The 21,446-nt window shown below is 36.5% G+C and overlaps 1 protein-coding gene across 1 annotated transcript; it reads right to left on the reverse strand.

Moving 5' to 3' along the window:
* Positions 1–2,057: 2,057 nt before the first annotated feature.
* Positions 2,058–21,076, reverse strand: LOC129248204 (UDP-N-acetylhexosamine pyrophosphorylase). The gene is made up of 3 exons (XM_054887665.1): positions 20,835–21,076; positions 14,253–14,594; positions 2,058–3,302 (listed from the first exon to the last, which is right to left on the reverse strand). Exons 1-3 carry the CDS (start codon positions 20,866–20,868, stop codon positions 2,188–2,190), a joined length of 1,491 nt encoding a protein of 496 aa, XP_054743640.1. The 5' UTR covers positions 20,869–21,076; the 3' UTR covers positions 2,058–2,187.
* Positions 21,077–21,446: the final 370 nt, after the last annotated feature.

Raw genomic sequence — 21,446 nt, forward strand, 5'->3', positions numbered from 1 at the left:
AATCGCTCCCACATCCACCGTATTCGCTGGATTTGGCTGGCAGCGATTTTCGCAGACTTAAAAAAATTCTCGCCGTTAAGAAATTTCGCTCGAATGAAGAGGTTAGGGGGCGTCCATAAATTACGTGAGATGTTTAAGGGGGGGGAGGGGGTCGAGTCAAATCTCATCTAATCTTACGTTGGAGAGAGGGGGATCTCGGCAAATATCACGCAAATTTGTTTCTGATTGAAACAAAAACAATTATACTATTTTGGTCCATTATCCAGATTGTACATGCTTAAGATTTAATCTTAAGCGTAATCGTAGTATGATTAAGATCATTCACTAATTCGTTCGAAAGAAAATAATTTCATTCATACTTCGACGTCATATGTACATTACTACTGTCAAACCACCATATTTGTTTTATACCAAATAGCTCAATTTAATCTGAATTTACTGTACAGTGTAGCCCGTCGTTTGTTTTCGCGCCACTATCAGCCGAACGCGCGACTCGATGAACAAGAGCGTACGAGCTGAGTGGCAGCGACACACGGATCTGCGTATGATTCTTCACGACCGTTTTCTGCCACCTCCATACCCTATCACTCAGGTTGATGGACGTTTGACAATTCCGGACTTTAAAGAGCATGACGCAAAGTCATTTGCTCCATTTTTAATACGCCTACCGATTCAACCGCTGAATGCCTTCATCAGCACGCCTTATGATCTCTATTGCCCAAGTATACGTGATAATTTAGAGAAAAGATGCTGCAGTACATGCGGTATTTACTTCGCATCTATCACAAGAGCTGCAGAGCACAGGCGAGCAGCTCACATTGCATCAGCTAAGCAAGCGCGTATATTCCGCAGAGTGCGACCCTCACGGATTGTCACAAGACGAGCTAATGAGTTACTGTGCGCAAGCACAACGGCTTAGAGTGGCTAGATCAGAACGAAGTTGAAGGAGCAGATGATTTTACTGAAAATCTTATGGACATGTTGGTCCCAATAGTCTCTCTTGAAACCGCACATGATTCTCCATGGACTGAAGTAGAGTAGATATTCTTTTTTTAATCGCAGTAGTTACGACTTAAGTCTTCTATTGTTAAATTTTTATTACACTTATAACTCTCAGCAATATTGATTACTAGTCTTCACTAGTCGTAAATAAAAGCACGAAGCAATTTTTTTTTCTTTTTACAATAACAATCCAACGCGTTTACATAAGAAACCCACATTTTGAAAAATCTCACGTGAGATTGGGGGATGGGGGAGGGGGTTGAATAAAATCTCACGACACCTCACCAGGGGGGAGGGAGGGTCAGTAAATTAAAAAAAACACCTCACGTAATTTATGGACGCCCCCTTATCGCTGAAACTGAGTCTTATTTTGAGGCAAAGGATAAATCGTTCTACAAAAGTGGCATTGAAATGTTAGAGCGGCGCTGGAATGATTGCGTTGTTCTTGATGGAAATTACGTTGATGAATAAAGCTAATTTTGAAAAAAGAAAACAAAACGTGACTTCTTTGTTAGATCCCTGACTTTTCAGCCCATGTGTTATATTCCACTTGGCAAATAAAAGTGAATGCATTTTAATAAAAATTGATTGTTTTGCATATTTGTTTTATATTTGCATGATATTCAATTGTATATACATAAATATTTTTATACATAATTTCTAACTTTAAAATGTACAAAAGATACACCGAAAAAATATATGTATAGTTATGTGATGAAAAATTATTTCCTTTACATATATATATATAAGTATATAGAACTGTACATATATTAGTTTATGTAGCAATAAAATTGCCAATTGTAATACAAACATAAATTTTCTCTAGTATTTCAAATACAAAAGATGAAGGACAAACGAACAACAATACAACCAATTCAGAAATTCAAGTGCATTAATAAGTGGAAAATAAAATATAGCATTAATTACGATATTCAAATAATAATTTTTTTAACAATTTTTCGCTGTTCAAAATTAGTTTTAATTGTGAATAAACGCTTGGCTGCGCATATCACAAATCAGTAGTAGTGGTTCCACATAATTCATAATTTTATTGCTTTTATAATTTTTTTTTTATATATCTTAGAAACCATAACAAAATCTGACAAATTTAACATCTACTGCAACTACAACTCTACGCAGTTGTCATCAGTCAACAAATGATATTCAACGTATTGCCGCAGCAAGTCATAGGTGTCCATGGTAGGGATCGCGATTGCTACGCAAGTATACCGGACTGGTGAACGATTTGCCAGCCACCAGCGGTGCCAAGTTTTCACCGCCATAACTGACGAAAGGTGAAATCTCGCATTCGTCGCCGTGGACAATGCCACCCGCAGCTTCAATGTACCGCCTATGCAAACGTGCCAAATCTGCGCGCGCCGTCGATGGGCAATCCTTGCCGGAGCTGTCGGCGTTCTTGAGCGCACTAAATTCAGCGTAACGTGGCACTTCCATAGCCACAAATTTCTGTGCAAACTCAAAAACGTCAAAAACGAATTTTTCAATTTTTATACCATTTGGCTTTTCGGGAGTTATGCGCTTGCCTGAATTATCCACAAATGGTATTTTCTTCTTGGCAACATGCAATTTCAGTTCCTTCTCGTATGTCTCACCGATTTTGTGTAAAAAGGCAGCCGTGAAAAAGTGGTTGCAAATATTGCCAGCACTGAAGGTTAACCGGCCGTCAGGATTGCGCATCTCTGCGGTCTTCGCAGAAATTTCGCTATACTCCACCACCTGGTACTTGTCATCCACAATAGCCACCACACCAACTGCCTCGTTCGGGTGTGATTTCTCAACCACCTTGGCCGCACAATCGGCATTCTCCTGCACACAATAGCCGATAAAAACCGGATCGGCCACCTTTATCAATATATTATCGACGCTGTGCGCATGCAAATATAATATGCCGCGTTTTTGAATGTCATCCAAAATGCCCTGTTGCTTCAGCGCTCGATACAGTCCACCGTTGCCGTCTGGTGCGCGTGCTACACGATGCTTTTCATCCAATATAATGCGACCATCAAAATCGAAGCAGGGCAGTGAACCCTGTTCGAAAAGTATGATGTTCTCTTTTTTCAAACCAAAAAAGTTGTTGGCCATGAAGTACTCGTATGTTGGTTGCACTGTATGCTCGGAAGTCATGATGTACCATGTAATGATACCGCGACGTCCAGTGGCGGTAAAAGCCAACTCCTCTAGTTTTTGTATGCGCTCGGCTTGCAGGCGAAAGAGAGACTTTTTCGATGGCAGACCCACGTCGTACATGCCCTTAGGATGCGCGAAACCCAAACGGGTGCCTGTAGAGGGAAAGAGGAGAATTGAAGTAATTAATACAAATTATGAACGAATTTGGAGCAGATTTAAGAGTTAACTAAAAATGTGTTGGCGGTAAAGAATGCATGTGAAGAGTTTAGATGCATATCTGTGGATTTTTGATAAAACAGCATGAAGTCTGCTAACGTCTTTTGATTAATACGACTTGTGTTCTTTTACAGAAAAATTTGTTATTTATAATCAAAACCTATTACTGCTACTCAAGTAAGACTTTGAATTAAACTGAATTGCAAAATTATTTAATGATCTACTTAGTCCCACCATAAGTTCCGTTACAGATTTGAAATTATAATACTTTTTTAATGAAGTTAGTTTTATTTATGGTAATCATGTAAATATTAAACAAAAAAATTTAATTTTCATTTGAAATGATCACCATTTACTTTTACACAAGCCCTCAAACGCTTAGGCCATTCAGCTATTGCAGTACGCACGGTTTCCATGGGTATTGACATCGCTACTCGAACCAAAGATTTTTTGAGACTGTCCAAATTTCTATGAGGTCTTCAACAGGCCATGTTCTCCAATTCTGACTACAAACTGTAGTCCAATGGATTCAGACCTCGACTTTCAGACGGCCAATCTTCTGCGGCTTTGAACACAGGAATATAGTTTTTTAGTCACTACAGGGTGATTTCTGCTTTATTGGCTGGAGCGAAATCTTGCTGGGAGATCCAATCCTCTTCATTGAATAGAGTACTGCTCAACTGCTTCACTACGCCTTCCAAGACATCCTTTTGGCACATTTTTGCCTCGGTATTAACCGCTTTTTCGCAGAAATGAAGAGATGTGACGCCTTTACAAGACACTCCGCACCAACCTATTACGCAGACCCACGCTGGACCCTTGCAGCAGCATTTTTTTCGTCTTTAGAAGTTGTATCACAGATTTCGTCGTTTTGCTTATTAAAAACTATTTTAACAGTGAAAATTTTCTCATCTCTGAAAAAAATATTTTCATGGCCGTTGGCGGGTCTAATTTTCTTCAGACGCGTTGTCAAAAGATGATCAGTTGAGCGGCGAAAGGCTTTCATGTGGAGATCAACTCTAATTAGTCTTCCCTTCATTTCCCTGTTACCCATTACAAATAATTATTTTTCTTGAAAAGTGGTTGACCAACGAGGAATTATGTAATCGGTATCTGAATATTCCGCTTTTCCTCATAAAACTAATTTTCAAGCAAGTAGTACCGCAAAAAATGGAAAAATGTTGTAGCCGTAGTCGTGTAGGCTGCGCATGACCTCTATTCAGTGGGTTTGATTCGAAACATACTGTGAAGCTAGTTCTCTCTTATAATGCAGAAGAGTTGGTACCAATTCATCACTTCCAATGTAGCAGTCGAAGTCGCAGTCTCACTCGGTCTTAACATATCCAAATTTGATCTCAAGTTGGATAATGGAATGGGTACATACCCACCATATCCCAGGTACTAATTTAGCTTATAATTGTTTCGTAGTAGAAAAAATTTGATCAGAATAATAATTATGAAGGGCAAACAAAATATGGTGCTGTTTCGGAAAATAAGAAAGCATATGAGTGCCATTTTTTTATCGATGAGGAGTTTCATGAGGTAGGTATAGTGGTTATCAGTTGATAAACTTAGGCCTGGTGTAGGCCCATTGTGATACCACCAGGGCTGTCTCCTCTCCTGGCTCTACATTGCCCTCATTGAACCAACCTGTGGCTATAATATATCTAACAAGGCTTGATATTTTTATATTGATTGCTTCTGCCAAGTTATTCAGGAAACTTTTTCCTAAAATATGGAATATTATTTTATCCAGAGCCATGCACCCGCATAGAAAGTGTTCTATAGTCTCTTCATCTTCAATGTCGTTACAGCTTCTGCAATAGTCGTTATAGGGTGCTCCCAATCTACTGGCATGCCTGCCAATCAGCCAATGCCTTGTTAGGACCCCAAGAAGATTTCTCATGTTCTTCCTGTTCAGTTTCAACAGTCGGTTTATGCGGCCCATGTTCCATTCTGGCCACGTCATTCTACTTTCTGCACAGGTCAGGGACTACGTCCATAGCCTGTTGGCAGCTAATCTCCCGAGTTCATCTGCTTTGCAGTTGCCTACTATGTCTCTGTGGCCTGACACCCAGAGCAGGTTTATTACAAAGTACTGTGATAGTTCTGTCAAAACGTCGATACATTCTTTTACTGTCTTCGAGTTAATATTAGGCGATTGTAAAGTTTTCAGGGCCGATTAGCTATCTGAGTATATATTTATCTCTCTTGTGGGTGAACAGGCCTCCCTTTACAGCCAGAATTTCAGCTTGAAATACACTACAGTGATCCGGTAGCCGGAATGAGATGGTGGCATTCATTTCCTCAGAGTGAAGGCCTCCGCATACTTGTTCATTTAGCTTGGAACCGTTCGATACAAACGCTCCGGCTCTGAAAGTATTCGGTGGCAGTAAAGGAAGAGCAAGGACTTGCCTTCGCTTGGTGTTTCCAACTGAAGACGAAGAAAGAGAATCGCGTCTCGGTTCCTCAGAAACTAATTGCCATGCGGAGATCACAAAAAATTGTATTGTAGATCGCTCCATTTGTAGAACAGCATTAAGACGCACACCACAAATTGGAGGTGTAGCTCGACTAAACCATAGTAAAGGATGTATTTGTGTATATGGGTGAAACATTGGCATTGAAACTCTCCGTTTATCGTTTTTATTATTATTCTGTATAACATTTTGCCGCCATAACTGGATGGATTGGTGTGTAACTACCATTCGCAATTCGGAATTCAGAGGGAACGTAGGTTCGAATCTCGGTGAAACATCAAAATGAAGAAAAAGTGTTTTCTAATAGCGTTCGCCCCTCGGCAGGCAATGGCAAACCTCCGAGTGTATTTCTGTCATGAAAAAGCTCCTCATAAAAAATATCTGTCGTTCGGTGTCGGCTTAGAACTGTAGGTCCCTACATTTGTGGAGCAACATCAAGACGCACGATACAAATAGGAGGAGGAGCTCGGCCAAAACAGGCTGCACGCGCCAAATATATATATACTATATACAGGGTGGGCCATATAGCGTTTGCTTTTTGAACCACCTATTTTTTTGAGAATGGTAACACAAATGACATGTCAAATGTGTTCATAATTTACTTAAAGTTTTGACATTTACGAAATGGAACGCTATACGCTTGACGCTATGCTTTTTTGAATTCCGATATCAATTATCCGCCTCTGAGCTGTGATTTAAGCCCGTTGGACTATTTTTTGTGGGTAGCCGTTAAGGACAAATGCTATGCGAACCATCCAGAGACGATTGATGCTTTAAAACACGAAATCGAAGTTGCCATTCATGAAATTGGAGCCCAAACAATCGAAAATGTGCTTAAAAATTGGGTTGATCGAATGGCCTACTGTAAAGCCAGTCGTGGCAGTCATTTGAACGATATTATTTTTCATTCATAAATGACAATGTTCAATCTTCAAAATAAAAAAAAAAGATTGAAAAAATATTGATTAGTTTTTTTTATAGTCGATTCAAAAAGCAAATTTTAAATGGCCCACCCTATATATAACATTTTGTAAATTTTCCATAGCTAAAGGATATATGTGTCTATATTCTTTGCTGCAGTCTGAGGGGATCGAAGCCATTAAGAGTTAAACCACTCAGGTTTTTACAAACCGTAATTCATGTACGTACATATTTATGTGAATTAATTGCATGCGTTTTTTCAAAGGATATAATTTTTTCCGAGTTCCATTTAAAATTCCGTACCATAACCATAAAATATTTTCACACACTTTATTTTAACCTTAAATACAGCATCTTTTTTGTATTATCAATCAGTCTTTACTATTTTAATTGGAAAAGCCTTCATCGCTGCTGGGCGGCCTTTAAAACGTGTTTCTGTTTGGTTTGAGCCAAGTCTTGTTGTGCGTTGACGTAAACGCCAGATGACAATCTGTGCAAAAGATGTGTGCGGATGTGTATGTATAAACTCGGACATAAGCACATACTTAGATTTTATGATTATGGCTAGACATGTTTTACAAGTATGTGCTTCCATATTCATGAATTTTAAAACTTTAAGATATGAGTTGACAGGTCTAACAACTTCGTTAGCATTAACGGGGCTGGTAACACCTAAAATTTAAGCGAAATAGATGCATTGGAGAACGATCGAATTTCGGCTTCGGTTATGTTCAGCCGTGAAATTTCAGTCTTGTTTCGATTCGGTTTCAGCTAAAAACAAGGCGAATATATTAAAGGTGGTATTGGCAAATCAGCTGATTTGTTTTTTTTTCTCTCGCCGTGTCTATGTGGCTGTTAGCCCAGAATGAAAGAAGGTGGATTCATTTTTTCTTTTCTACTTTGCCAATGTGACAGAATGTGGCTAGTAAATAATTATTCAGTGTTACAATTACAATATACAATTCTTCAACTACGGTAACTAAAATGGTTTTCCAGAAACATCTAGAAAAAGGAATAACGCCGCAATATCAAGTTTAAACTTCACATGGAGTAACTTTTTTGAAAAGAAGGAAATAAAATTAGCCTCTCCCTGAATACCGCGAAGGGGGAAGCTGGCGTTTATTGCATGATAAGGAACCACCTCATCGATCCAGTCTTGTGACTGAGTTTTTGACTAGAAATCGCATTTTAATCATCTTTCACTCACCGTGTTCGCCTGATATGGCTCCATGTGACTTCTACCTATTCGGAAAATTGCATTTGGCCATGAACGGAAAACGTTTTGCGTCCGTAGAGGCCATCCAAAAGGTTTGTACCGATATCCTGAAGGACATTCCGGTCAATGACCTGAAACACTCTTTCGAAAAGCCTTTAGATCGCGCAAAGTTATCAGATTAAAGTTCCTGTCGTCTCTATTTTAGCTCAGTCTTGTTTCTTTTGGACTTCACCTTGTATATCCAAAAAACAATATTTGCATATGAAGCCTTGAGGCTTCGCACGCCTCTTAACAAAACTAGTTTAAAAAAGAAATGTTTTCTAGGCTAATGTTTTAAATCATATAGGATTGGTTTACAATTTGAAATGGGGTTGAAAAAAGTGGACAGAAAAAAGCGAAATATTTCTAAATTGTATCAACATTACTAACAAGCAAAAAATGTGGAATGGAGCACTAAACAGTGCGGGTAGAATATATAAAGAACTGGACTATGGTCAAAGTTACTTTAGGGATGACGCAGAAAAATTTAAAATTTCATTGATTTTTAAAGCCAGAAGTAATTGCATTACGCTGAATGGCCAATATTAATGATTTTCAATTGAAAAATTTATCAATTTATTATATTATTTTGTTTTATATTAATATATAATTATTATTTATTCATTAATTTTTCTAGCAGACGACTTTTAAGGTCATTGCCGTATGTTCAATTAAATGAAGTAAAAAATATGAATAACAGTTTTTTTTAAGATTTTTAGTGAAAAATAAATGAATTTATCTACGAGTATCTATCTTATTCAACTATGAGTATTAGCATATATTTAGCTCTTTTATTAATAAAAATACTGAATTTTTAAAAAGTCGTTGTTCGTTTATTACTGTAGCCTTCAAGAAGTCTGATTTGTGTTAAACTGAAATAGGCCGAATTTCGATTCGATTGGGCTCGGTCTTAAAAGTCGATGTTCGGTAGATCCATAATCGCATTCACATACATTTATGAATATCATATGTGTATGTACATATATGCATGGATATGGATAATGCAAAAGCATTAAGAATTTACGAAGCCGGCAAGATGAGTTTTTTAAGTTATCTGTAAATCAACCATAGCGTATATAATACACACATATACATAAATACGTATGTAAGTGTGATATTATACTCGTATTATATTCACTCTAAAATAAATGGTGGTGCATAACCATAAGCTTGCCGATAATCCAGGTTTAGTTGAACTGAAACGCTCTACAGTCTTGGGATGGGTGAGTCGAACCTCTCTTTCAATGTGTAGATAGAAGTGGATATTATAATCTCAAAATATACTGTAATTATTTTATTAAAAGCTTTTTCATATTGACTTGAAATCATTTAATTAAAATTTTGTGACATAGCGACCTAAATGTTGAAAAATTAAAAACACTATGGCTTGGCCCTTAGGCACGTTTGATATTCATATCTTATTTTTTTGCAATCTCGTTATCTTGTTTAGTATACAAATACTGCGATAAAAAGATGCAATGAAAAGTAGATAAATATTTTTTTATTTTTTTTTCTTTTCGAAGCGCTAACATTAGAATCAATTAAGAGAAAATATAAAAAACGACAATTTTTTTAATAGAACTACAATTCGTTACGGGCATCACCGAAGCGATGCGCATCTGTCCTGCAGCTGCGATGGAGGTGATGCGCGAGCTGACAACTCTTCAATCACATAGTCATTTATGGTAGCAATGAAACAAGCGCAACCTGTTGAACATGACTAGGGAAGATTTTGGTAAATGAAAAGTGATCTCATCAAAGAGCGTGGAATTGTTAAGCCGGCAAATTCCCACTTGGGCAGCTAACCAGGCATGATATCACTAAGTCTATTAAATTTGTAAAGAAGTTGAGAATCGACCCGGACGATAAAGTATGCTGGAGTTCACCTGCTCTCGAAAGGAGACTATAGTATTGTACCCTACATGGTCCAAGTTGGTTTCAAGTTACCGGAACGAGTAGGATTTATATCCGGCCAAGGACTGTCACTCCAGCAGCGTTCTCCGTATATTTATGGAGAATGTTTATGCTACTACAACAAAAATAACAACAATGTACCCTACACTGGTATAAAGATGGCTCGAAGACCTTTGTAGCCACAGGCGCTGATTATATGGCCCCAAAACAAAGCGGTCGGTGCCGATGGGTAGTTTTGACAGCATCTTACAGGCGGAAGTGTATGCCATCTGCTTATGTGAAGAGATACACTTAGATAGAAACCTTTGGAATGAGCAAATTGCTAATCTGAGCGACAGTCAGGCGGAACTCAAGGCGGTTAAGTCCTCAATAGTCATCAATAGTGCATCAATAAACTGAATTTACTAGGAATGCACAATCGCATTCGACTAATATGGGTTCTAGGACACAGGGTTATACCTGGGAACCAACTAGCGGATGCATTGGCTAGAGAAACTATGGCCTCGTTATTAATAAGAGTCGATCTCGTCCTTGTCATGGGACAACACGTCACCAAAGAGGAGCTTTGTAGCGAAGAGCTAAGGCTACGAGACGTAAGTTAGCACCAAACGTTTGGGCTACGTCAGGAAAAGTTCATACTGGAGGGATACAATCATAAAAGGTTCAGGTAACTCATAACCATCCCTCAGGGGCATTCTCACAGGAATTTGCACCGGCTGGGTATATGATTCACTGGCTACTGTCGATTCTGTGGACAATCCCCGGAAACACTAACACACCTTCTTCTCGAATTTGATTCTATAGCGAGGTATTTTCCGAGTTCCCACGGCAGTCGGTGCTACGTTACCGGAACGAGCCGAATTTATATCCTCTCATTCTAGCAGCATTCGCCGTATATGTATGGGTAGTGTTTGCTGCTACAACAAAAAACAACTTTAGATATCTCGACCGGGTGCGGTCGGAAGAAAGGCACATACGCTCAACTCAACCCAGCTCCACCGTAGGTTTATTGAAGGGGTTGGGATTGGATGAGTTACTGTGATGAGTAGATGGCACAAAAGACCGTGGGTCGAAGTTCATAGTTTATTTTCATTCATTCATTCGCCATCTAAATGTGACATTGAACTTTCAAAAGGCATGATCTTAAAACCAAACTCATTTTCTACTGATGATGCACACATATTTTACGTTTTAGACCGGAAAATAGAACATAATGTATACAGGGTTGGCCATATTAAACTGACCCATGTGATTATTAAAAAAATATGGAAAAAGAAACATTTTTTTGTGTTTCATTGTGAAAAACATTTAATTCAGTTCAAGGAGATTCGTTTACATCACTTTTTGAATATGATATCGCGCAAGTGGTCGCCCTTAGCTCGTATAGCGTAATGTGCCCGTTTTTCGGCGTTTTCCATAGTTTTGGCCAGCGTCTCGGCCGATATGGCGGCTATTTCCCGTCGGATATTGGCCTTAAGTGCGCCTAGTGTCTTTGGCTTGTTGACGTAAACCTTAGATTTCAAATTACAGTAAAAAGTTATAGGGTTACTCAATGGGTCAGTTTAATATGGCCAACCCTGTATTTTGAATGTAAAATGTTACTCACATATGTATGTATTAGTTTGGGGAAAAATAAATGCATTATTTTTTTTTTTATTTCGCGCAAAAGGTTTAAACTGTTTTATCGTCGATCTTTAGCTCCTGGGCGATGCTACGACTACTAACATGCCGGTCCACTTCGAATATTTCTGTGATTTTATCGACATTCTGACGACGGGCCTGCTGGTGCGAGATGTATCTTTAACATCAAAAATGCCTGAACGGAATCGACGAAACCAAAATTGCACATAATTAGCTGTTACAGTATCGGCACCATAATCACTATTCAATATTTCTGCGGCCTGGCTTGCATTTTCGCTTTTAGCTTGACAACGAACATAAATTTTAAATTGCTTGTTCGATACTTTACCAGATATGGATCACTAAAGCCATCTACCGAGAAAATAATGGGTTTCTTTTGCCTTATTTCCACTATTTCTAATTGCAATCTTTTTTCCTTTGGAATAATTACTTAATTAACTTTAGTTAACGTTTTTTAAATAATATAGCTGAGTGCTTTTTAATATGGAAGAAAACAAATTACTAACAAAATAAATTGGCAAAAATAGAGAGGAATTTTTAGCCGATTCAAACTTCAAAATCGAATTTGTCACATAACTACATCTTGCTTAAAATTTTGACCAAAAAATTTTAAATTTTTTGATGATTTTTCTACCTTTTGTACGAGATTTGAGTTATATGATTTTTTTTGTAGTATGAACTATATGTATATTCATAAAAAAATAAAAGTCAAGGGGGGTGGGGGTAAGGGTTTGCACTTTCAAAAAATCGATTTTTTTCTTATCTTATTGTTTAACATTTCAAGAACATATTCCCAAAATCTTAACCCGATCTGAGCAAAACTTTTGGAGTTATTGTCCAATTAGTTTCGCGTCTTAGCTCTGACGAGCGTTCGGGCACTCAAACTTTTAAACGCGTTTTTCTCAAAACTACTTTTTGAAAGTCGGTGATCACTGCCATTTAAAAACTACTTGACCGATTCATTCCAAACTTGCCACACATTTTCTTCATATAAAATACCTCCCCCCAACGTTAGGTTTATATTTTTTTTTTTTTTGAAAATAGAAGTTTTCACTTTAGACCGCCGCTAAAAATTTTTAAACGAAGAAAAAATAAGCGGAAAACGTTAGGGGAAGATTTAATGATACTTTGACTAAATTTGAATTGGTTTTGGTTTCAGATAATTTTCGACCGAAATACAGTGATCACTACAATTTTTTTTTTTTTTTCAAGACGTTCCCGGACATGGCCTGTCACCGGCTTATTTTTAAGTATTTCCGCATGAAAAAATTACAGAATATAGTTAAAAGTATGCTTAATAATGTACAAAAGGTTTTAATAAATTTGCTCAATCCATATTTAAGAAAAAAATTCCCAAAAATAGTGTTTTTTCCAGCTGAAACCCTCCCCCCCCTTAAATGAAAAAGCCAGCCAGGCCAACCTAACCTAATCTAAATGAAAAATAAATAAATAATCAAACCTTTAAACTTCAAATATGATGCGCTCCTATTATTTTGGCCGCCACGGTATTTTGTATGAATGAATACAAGTACAGAATCTGATATACATATGTATGTGCATACATAAAATTGGAATTTTTTTATTTTAATCAAACATTCTTTTTTATTGTATCAGCTTTGTTTGGCACTTGTTCAAAAAGCAGTTTCGTCTTGAATACCTACTTTTTAAAGGCTTTCAATTTGAGTTAATATCTTTTCTACATTTTGTAGAACCACATCAAGAGGCACGCCACAAATGGGAGGAGAAGCTTGGCCAAACACCCGCAAAGGGAGTAAGCGCCAATTATATACTCGTATATATATTTTTAATATGTCTTTAGTACTTCAAATAAATGCAAATAAAAGCCAGTTATAAACTGAGAAATTATATGATAATACTCGTAAATGGAGACCAGCCAATCACCAACAAGTCAACTTTAAATTCTTGTCTGGCTGAGCACTCCTTCTTTGTTACAAGCCATGCACCCACTTAAACACGATAAATCAAATACATTAGTTGAGAAAAAGAAAAAAAAAAAAGTATTTTGAAAAATCTTTTGTTCCAATAGTCGAGGTGCACAATGGTTTGCGGTCGATATAAGTATTGTGGTAACTCTTAAGAGTATTTTTACGAGTATTTCTTGTTTGCAACTACATACGTGACAGGCAAGTTAATTTTTATTTTATTTATCGTTTTTTAAGATACGCCAAGCACTCTTTTAACGCGAGGCGCTAACGGTGTAGCGGTAAAAGGCAGCCACGACAGCACAGTTACAGACAAATGTTAAACTGAAATATTTGGTTTTGTTTTTGTTCTCTTGGAACAATTGACGCGTTTCAAATGCAATTTTTTCCAGATTTTATTTTAAATATTAGGAAATGTGTAACATGGCAGCCGGGTACATGAAATTTAACGCTTTACAGAGCTTTATTGGGCATTATTTGAAATTATTCATTTTATTCAGTTTTGAAGTTCGTTAACCAACTCAAACAGCTGCTTGCTGAAAGTAACTTGCATACATACATACGTATGCATATACAAATATGCATACCACATGTATGTGGATATATATGCCAACATGTAATTATTAATTATTTCGCTTCAAATGCATGTCAAATGACGCAATAATTTTTCACTGTTTTTTAATATAAATGCAATTATTTGGTGAACGGTGAACGTTCAATTCTTCAACTTACCTTGTCCACCAGCCATCAGCAAGACAGCTACATGTCCAGCGCTGATCTGCCGCATTCCCTCTTCTTCGTAAGCCTTGAGACGCTCTTCCGCTGTTCGCTCAATGCTGACCAACTTCGACTCTGGTATTGGTTGCATGCGATCGTCCAGTTTAATGCCATTCTCTTGCAATGACTCAGTGGCGCGGTCAAAATATAGCTTCAATTCGTTGAGGTTGAGTTCTTCAATATCGCGCACCAAAACCTCCTGCTGATCGATTGTCAACTCTTCCCAGAACTTAATCAAATGCTCCTGGCCCACCTTTGTTAGGCGTTCACACAAGGCGTCATAAACTGGCATGGTTGCTGTTGCAAAGATTTTAGCGAGGAAGTAATGTGAAAAACTGTATTTATTTTTGTTTTTTTTGTTGCTCAGTTTACAAATACAACCAGATAAAACAAACGCTAATGTCGAAACAAATAACAAAAATTAAAAAAAGTAACAAAAAAACAAACAAACGAACAAACGAAACTGGAGCGAAAACGAAACTTTTAACACAATGCCACTCGTGCACAGTTATTAACGCGCCGACTCAACGCAACTGTTCACCAACGTATTCCGACCACTACTGAGCTCTAGCGACCACTAGTAGGTGAGATAAGTGCGTCAACAAGCCAATTGCTTACTTGGACCCTCGACGGCTTGCCTGGTCGGTTATTTACTTTTGTTTTAGTTGTTATGTTATCCCACACCCCACCCCACCACATACATTTTAAAGCGGCTCATAGATGTGCAAATTAGCTTTGTTGTTGTCGTGTGTTTTTTTCTTAGTGTATTTTTATAAAAAAGTTTAATACAAGAAGTGGTGTCAGCAGCGAGCGCGCACTCAAACTTGATACTTCCCTTGGATTGTGGAGCTGAATTAATGGTTTATAGAATGCTGCAGTGGTGTAGCCGAACTGGTCTGGCCTGCGCAAGCTATCTGGGCGTCCCTGAGTATGATTACCAACAAATAACAGTGAAAGTGAATTGAGTTTCAGATTCTTGTGCGCCAAGTCTTATGAAGTCAGGCATGACATTGAGAATAAGATACGTGGCATGCCCTTTTACCCAGTTATGACATAACAATATAGGTTCATACACATATAGATATACATATAGGCATGCCCTTATGTATGTGTGTATGCATGTACAAAAATGCTTCACGATCAAAACATAAAGTGAGTGGGTTATGGCAATAGTGAGCAATCGGCGCAGAAGTGTTAGTAGAGTACGCTTACTGATAAGATACTTAACAGCGAATAGATTGTAAAAAAAAATACTTCCGTTTGCTTTTATTTACAGAACCTGCTAAGATGTCAAGTGATAAAAAATAAGTCGACTAATTACTAATTATGCGATAGGTACTCAATTAAAATTACAATAATTGTAGGGAAAATTGTCTCTTAAGTTTATTTACTATTGGTTACTTAAGTAAAAATGAATACAAGCATTTTTTTAATAATATACTAGGTTGTTAAATAAGTTTTACGGTTCGATGACAAAAATACAATTTTATGGTGTGAAATAAACTTTATTATTCAGTATAGTCTCCCTGAACATGAAGTCAATTGTTCCAACGAGATTTCAATTTATGTATTTCATCCCTGAAGGGGGAAGTACCTTTAGACGTTTCAAAAAATCGATTTTTTTTTTATTGTCTTAACTGATAGGTATATGCTCTAAGAATATTATTGCAAAATTTCAAAAGCCGATCTTGAAAATTATGGAAGATATGCCACTTGAAAGTGGCGCGCGCCGAGCCGACCGAGCTTGACCGTGAACTTTAAACGGCGTTTTCTCGAAACCATGTTTTTCAAATTGGCGTAAGTGATTACGGAAAAAGTATTGAACCAATTTTCTTCATCAAGGTTTCATTTTAAAGGGCATAAAAAGCTACTCTTGGTAGACTACGGACGAAAAGAAAAAATAATTTTTAGATACTTTTTAACACAAAAATGTTTGAAAATTTTTGCAAAAAAAACCAAACCTCATTTTAATGGTTAATCTTCGAATTTGCTAGAGATTGTAGTCTATCTAGGATAAAAAACCTTCCTGGGTAAAATAATGTTTGATTTTATGATTTCAGATGAAAGTTGCGGTCAGGATCGCTTTCGCCGAATTCGATGTCAGCGGCGACACGATTTACGTGAACCGCCATAACTCAATTAATTGCTTATTTATAATAATGTTAAATACGCTTTTTTCTTCTTGGAGCATTGCCCTAAATATATATCATATTAATTTCCTGTGCACTGTTTTCATTTTCCCAAAAATAAATCACGAAAAACTGGTTTTTTTCGGCCCTCTAAAGGTACTTCCCCCCTGAAGTGAGAACCTGGAAGGGCTGAAAAATACGCTTCCACAGCTGACCTCAATCTTTGATGAAAAACTCTTTCCGCGCATGCCTTTTTTTAGGTCTAGAAACAGATGAAAGTTGCTAGGGGCCAAATCTGGTGGACGCTCTAACAATTCGAACTTTAATTCATGGATTTTTGTCATTATCAAAATGCTCTTGTGCATCAATGCACCATGTTCTTATGAACAAGATTTTTTTCTTTTGCAAATTGGATCTTTTTTAACGAATCTAAACTTTAGCTGGCCTAAGAAGTTACAATGGTATTCAGAATTTATTACTTTACAAGTTTGTAAGTAATCCACAAAAAAAATGCCTTTGCAGATTGAAATGAAACTTGACATACGTTCATATGAAGAGTGTACCAACATAACAAAAAAAAACATTTGGCTAGTAGCAACGCCCTCTCTTATCGAATAGCAAAACTTATTGAACTACCTAGTATTATGCATTTTTTACTTATTACGAAATAGGGGCTAACGGGAATTTTTGCATGCCTAAAAAATTATGACACTCTTTCAGAAAATATTAAGTAAGACAGGCCATTCTGAGGCTGTAGAATACGAAAAGGTAAGCAACTTTAGCGGTTTTTACTTAAAAAATTGCTATGATTCCTATGAATGATAATTGCATAATCTAAATTTAACCTTCGGAAGACACACTGAGATACGAGTCACCTCACAAAATATTTGATGGGTTGTAGTTTGTTTATTTCTAACACCTCGAAATATACCGTTAGCTGTATTTTAGCAACGCCTATTTTACTTTTCGAATTCATTAAAAAATAAAAATTCACCTTTAACAAAACTAATCTAAATATACGCACGTACATACTGTCGGCGTCAAAGGACAGTGTGAACCACATATGGATAAGTGCTGACTATTTATTTTTTTTTTTAATTTTAATTAATTTTTCAATAAAAATATAGTGCATACTACTACAAAACCATATAATGCAACTAACTAACTAGCTAACTAATAATTCTCTAACTAATTTTTACGAATTTGTTATATTTTCGTACTCTCACTACTTTATTTTTAGTTTATATAGTTCTCTGAAGTCCAAGATAATTTTCCGATATCTTTTTTTTCTTTAGAACGCAAAGCCTATTTCTGCTAAAAATGTTCTTTATGTGAATTAAATACAAGCATGTTAGTATATTATCTGATATCTTCGAATAAATTTATTGACGCAACTCATTTTAAATTTATTTTATCTAAATGATTACAAAAAACAAAAAAGGTGTAAATAAAAACTTTATCTCTGTGGAAAAAAGTTTATGAATTGGGGTAAAATTTATCCGTGTGTCGTTTACGTAAAAAAAATACAAGTGTGTCTTCTGAAGGTTAAATATAAAAAAAGTGTTTTTAAATCTCATTCTCCAAATTTCGTTTTTGCCCCTACTTCCTATCATACACGCATGATATTTGTGTCGAGATTCGTATTTCAAAGCCATTTAAATTATCTTATTATATCTTATCTTTTTATATTATATTATCTTATTCAGCTCAGATTTCACCAATCCATACACATTGAAATTAGTCTTTACCTCACTTGAGCGCTACAAGTTGGAATACGCAGTTTTTCTTTGGAGACCTTACTCTCTATGTAACATCAATAGACTTGAAAAAATCTAAAGCGTTTCAAGGACTCTATGCCCTCTTATAGTGCCATATGCATGCTCATTAACCTCAAATCGTTACAATAAGACTCAAATCGTTAATAGACGGACTTTATTTACTCTCGGTTAATTTATGATTTGCAGTGCAATAATTCTTCATTTTTACCAGAACGAATTTATTTTAATATTCCGCAGATAAACCTAAAGACTTTTTTACTTATAGTAGTCAGAACGAATTATGCTGCTAATGCTCCTATTTATAGAATATTAAAATAATTTGATCCGCTCTCAAACTCTTCTATAATTGATTTCTCGTATACTAGATACAACTTCAATTTAGTTTTAAATGAATTATGAAATAGTTTCGAAAATGTTTTTTGACCTGTAAGAAATGTAATATGTTTTAGTTGTATGTAAATAAATAAAGGCTCTCGGAGTATCGTTATATATATATAATTGGCGCGTACACCCTTTTTGGGTGTTTGGCCGAGCTCCTCCTCGTATTTGTGGTGTGCGCCTTGATGTTGTTCCACAAATGGAGGGACCTACAGTTTCAAGCCGACTCCGAACGGCAGATATTTTTGTGAGGAGCTTTTTAATGGCAGAAATACACTCGGAGCTTTGCCATTGCCTGCCGAGGGGCGTCCGCTATTAGAAAAATGTTTTTCTTAATTTTGGTGTTTTCGCCGAGATTAGAACCGACGTCCTCTCTGTGAATTCCGAATGGTAGTCGCGCACCAACTCATTCGGCTACGGCGGCCGCCAAGAGTATCGGAGTATCGTTAGTTCAGTTTAATACATCCACTAGGATTAGGAATTGTAGTTTTCCCACTAAGTTACGCTCACGACTGGCTGCACGATAGTGCCATTATTTTTAAATTAAATTTCTATGTCAAAATTTTCAAAAAATTGGATTTTTCTTAAAGTATTAAGATATTATATATTTTTGTGTGAAAATTTGAAGTGAATCTGACAAATACTTTTCGAGTTATTCAACAATTAACAAAGGGCGCTCGGGCGCTGCGGAGCGTTCGAGAGCAAGTAGCGAAACTTTAAAAGCGTTTTTCTCAAAACTATGTTTTTTTGAATTGGTGATCACTGTAACTTAAAAACCGATTGGTAGATTTGAATACAAAATATACTGCTTTTGAAAAACATTAAAAACTCGTGACTGATCGAAGGATTTTTTTTTCAAAATTTCGATTTTTTTTAATAATTGTCTGTTTTTTCTAGAAAATCTGAAAAATATTTCTTGAGGGCGCCATTTAGTTAATTTTGGAAAAAAGGTTCGATCAGGCACAAGATTATCTTTCCGATTGATTTTAGATGAATCTCCAAGGGCTTGTTATGATCACCGCAAGGGACTTCTGGAGAAATGGGATCTTTGTGTGGAGCGATAACTTTTACAATTATTTATTTTTTTTTTTTTTTTTGAAATTTTGCTAAAGTTAAGTCGAAACATTATGTATTAATGCTACATATGTTTTTATTTTTGTAAAATAAAGCAACTGACTAGCAAAAAACAAAAATGATTGAAAACCATCATTTTTTCGGGCCTCTGACTACCCCTAAACCCTTAATAGCGGATACACCCTTGGAAAGTGTTTCGGCCGAGCTGCTCCTCAAAGTTGTGCTTGTGCGTGACCGTCGTCCAAGCGGATGGTTTTTGTAAGAAGCTTTTCCACAGTAGAAATGCATTCGAAAAAGCTACCATTTTTTCTATTATTTTTATGCACAATGGTGAAGGAGCCCATACCGAACATCTTACGGTAACCCACCCAAGGACTGCCACTGGCCCAGCAGACTAAAAAATATGGAGTGGTTGCTATTGTAAGCACATGAACCTAAGCTTAGAAACTCAACTGCATATTGTAAGTATGTATAATTAAGAGAATGTTTTTGCGGAGGCGGCGTTACATATTTATTTTTAGACAGATAAGATAAATTCCGCTTATTTGGCTTAATATTCCATAGCTAATGCAGGTAACTCAAGGGAACTGACGTCTCTTTTCACACATTTTACTAAGTATTGCATAAATGTATGCGTTATTTTCAAAGCTTAATCATATCGATGACTTAACTGAAGTCGAAATGGTGTTCAAATTCTCTTTTAATGTGTTCGCAAAAAAAAAAAAACCATTAAAATCTCTTGTTAGGCCAAGGCAGCTTTTGGGTGATGTAAAAAATTAGCAACACCGTTACTATTAAGCAATATTTTTATGGTAATGCAACACAATAGAATAGCGACGCGAATCACCACCAATACAAAGCCGTGCCAGCATCCAACCAGCCGTACCACTTCTTGACAAACCCATTCATCGAACGTACTGGTTTGTCTTGTTTTCCGTGTTTGCCGAACCCACTTCTGCATCTACTTATACCGACGGCTATGTGTATGAAAATCAATCGATCGGTACCTATAAACTAATAAGCACACGTAAGCATTTGGCATTGTTGGCAAGACCACGAAGATGTTCTTTTCATGTCTATTTTGATCAACAAATAAAGCTTTTGCATATTATAATTAGGTGATTATTTATTTACATTATCCAGTATTGTGACGTGGATTTGGCCAATGAACTACTTACCGTATTTTACGGCAGCGGACACTTCTTTACCCATAATTTTCTTGTGTCACTTGTCATGGACTTTACACTTGCAAATCATTCCTTCAAAATAGTGTTTGCTGCGCACTTTTATTAGAAAAAACAACTAGATAATTTCTGTGTGCAATTTTTCCCGAAAGGATACATGGACACCGAATTGAAAATTCTTCATTGTTTATATTTCTCCAGGCGGTGGTGGTAACATATGCACATATTTCAGCACAAAGCACAATACAAAACAATCGATATAAACTGAGTTGCCACACTACTCATAACCAATTTCAGTTTTGGCAATTTAAGTATTGAGGAATTTGTAATAAGTCCGATAATTTAATATAGTCGATATTTGATTGATACACTGATAACTGCTTTTAACTTTTTTAAGCAGTAAAATACATACGCATAAATTTACATTTATGCAACTAAGCTTTTTCTGTTGAAATATATTCGTTTGTAGATACAAAATATAGATACATTATTGTCGATAACAGCGTCATTAATCGGAATACTTAAACGACTATAGAGAACGTTAAACTATTGAGCAAGTCTCAATGGCAGGAGCGCATGAAATTTGGGGTGGTATTCGTTCTGCGT

Source organism: Anastrepha obliqua, chromosome 5 (genome assembly GCF_027943255.1).
Source record: "Anastrepha obliqua isolate idAnaObli1 chromosome 5, idAnaObli1_1.0, whole genome shotgun sequence".
NCBI classification, from domain to species: Eukaryota; Metazoa; Arthropoda; class Insecta; order Diptera; family Tephritidae; genus Anastrepha; species Anastrepha obliqua.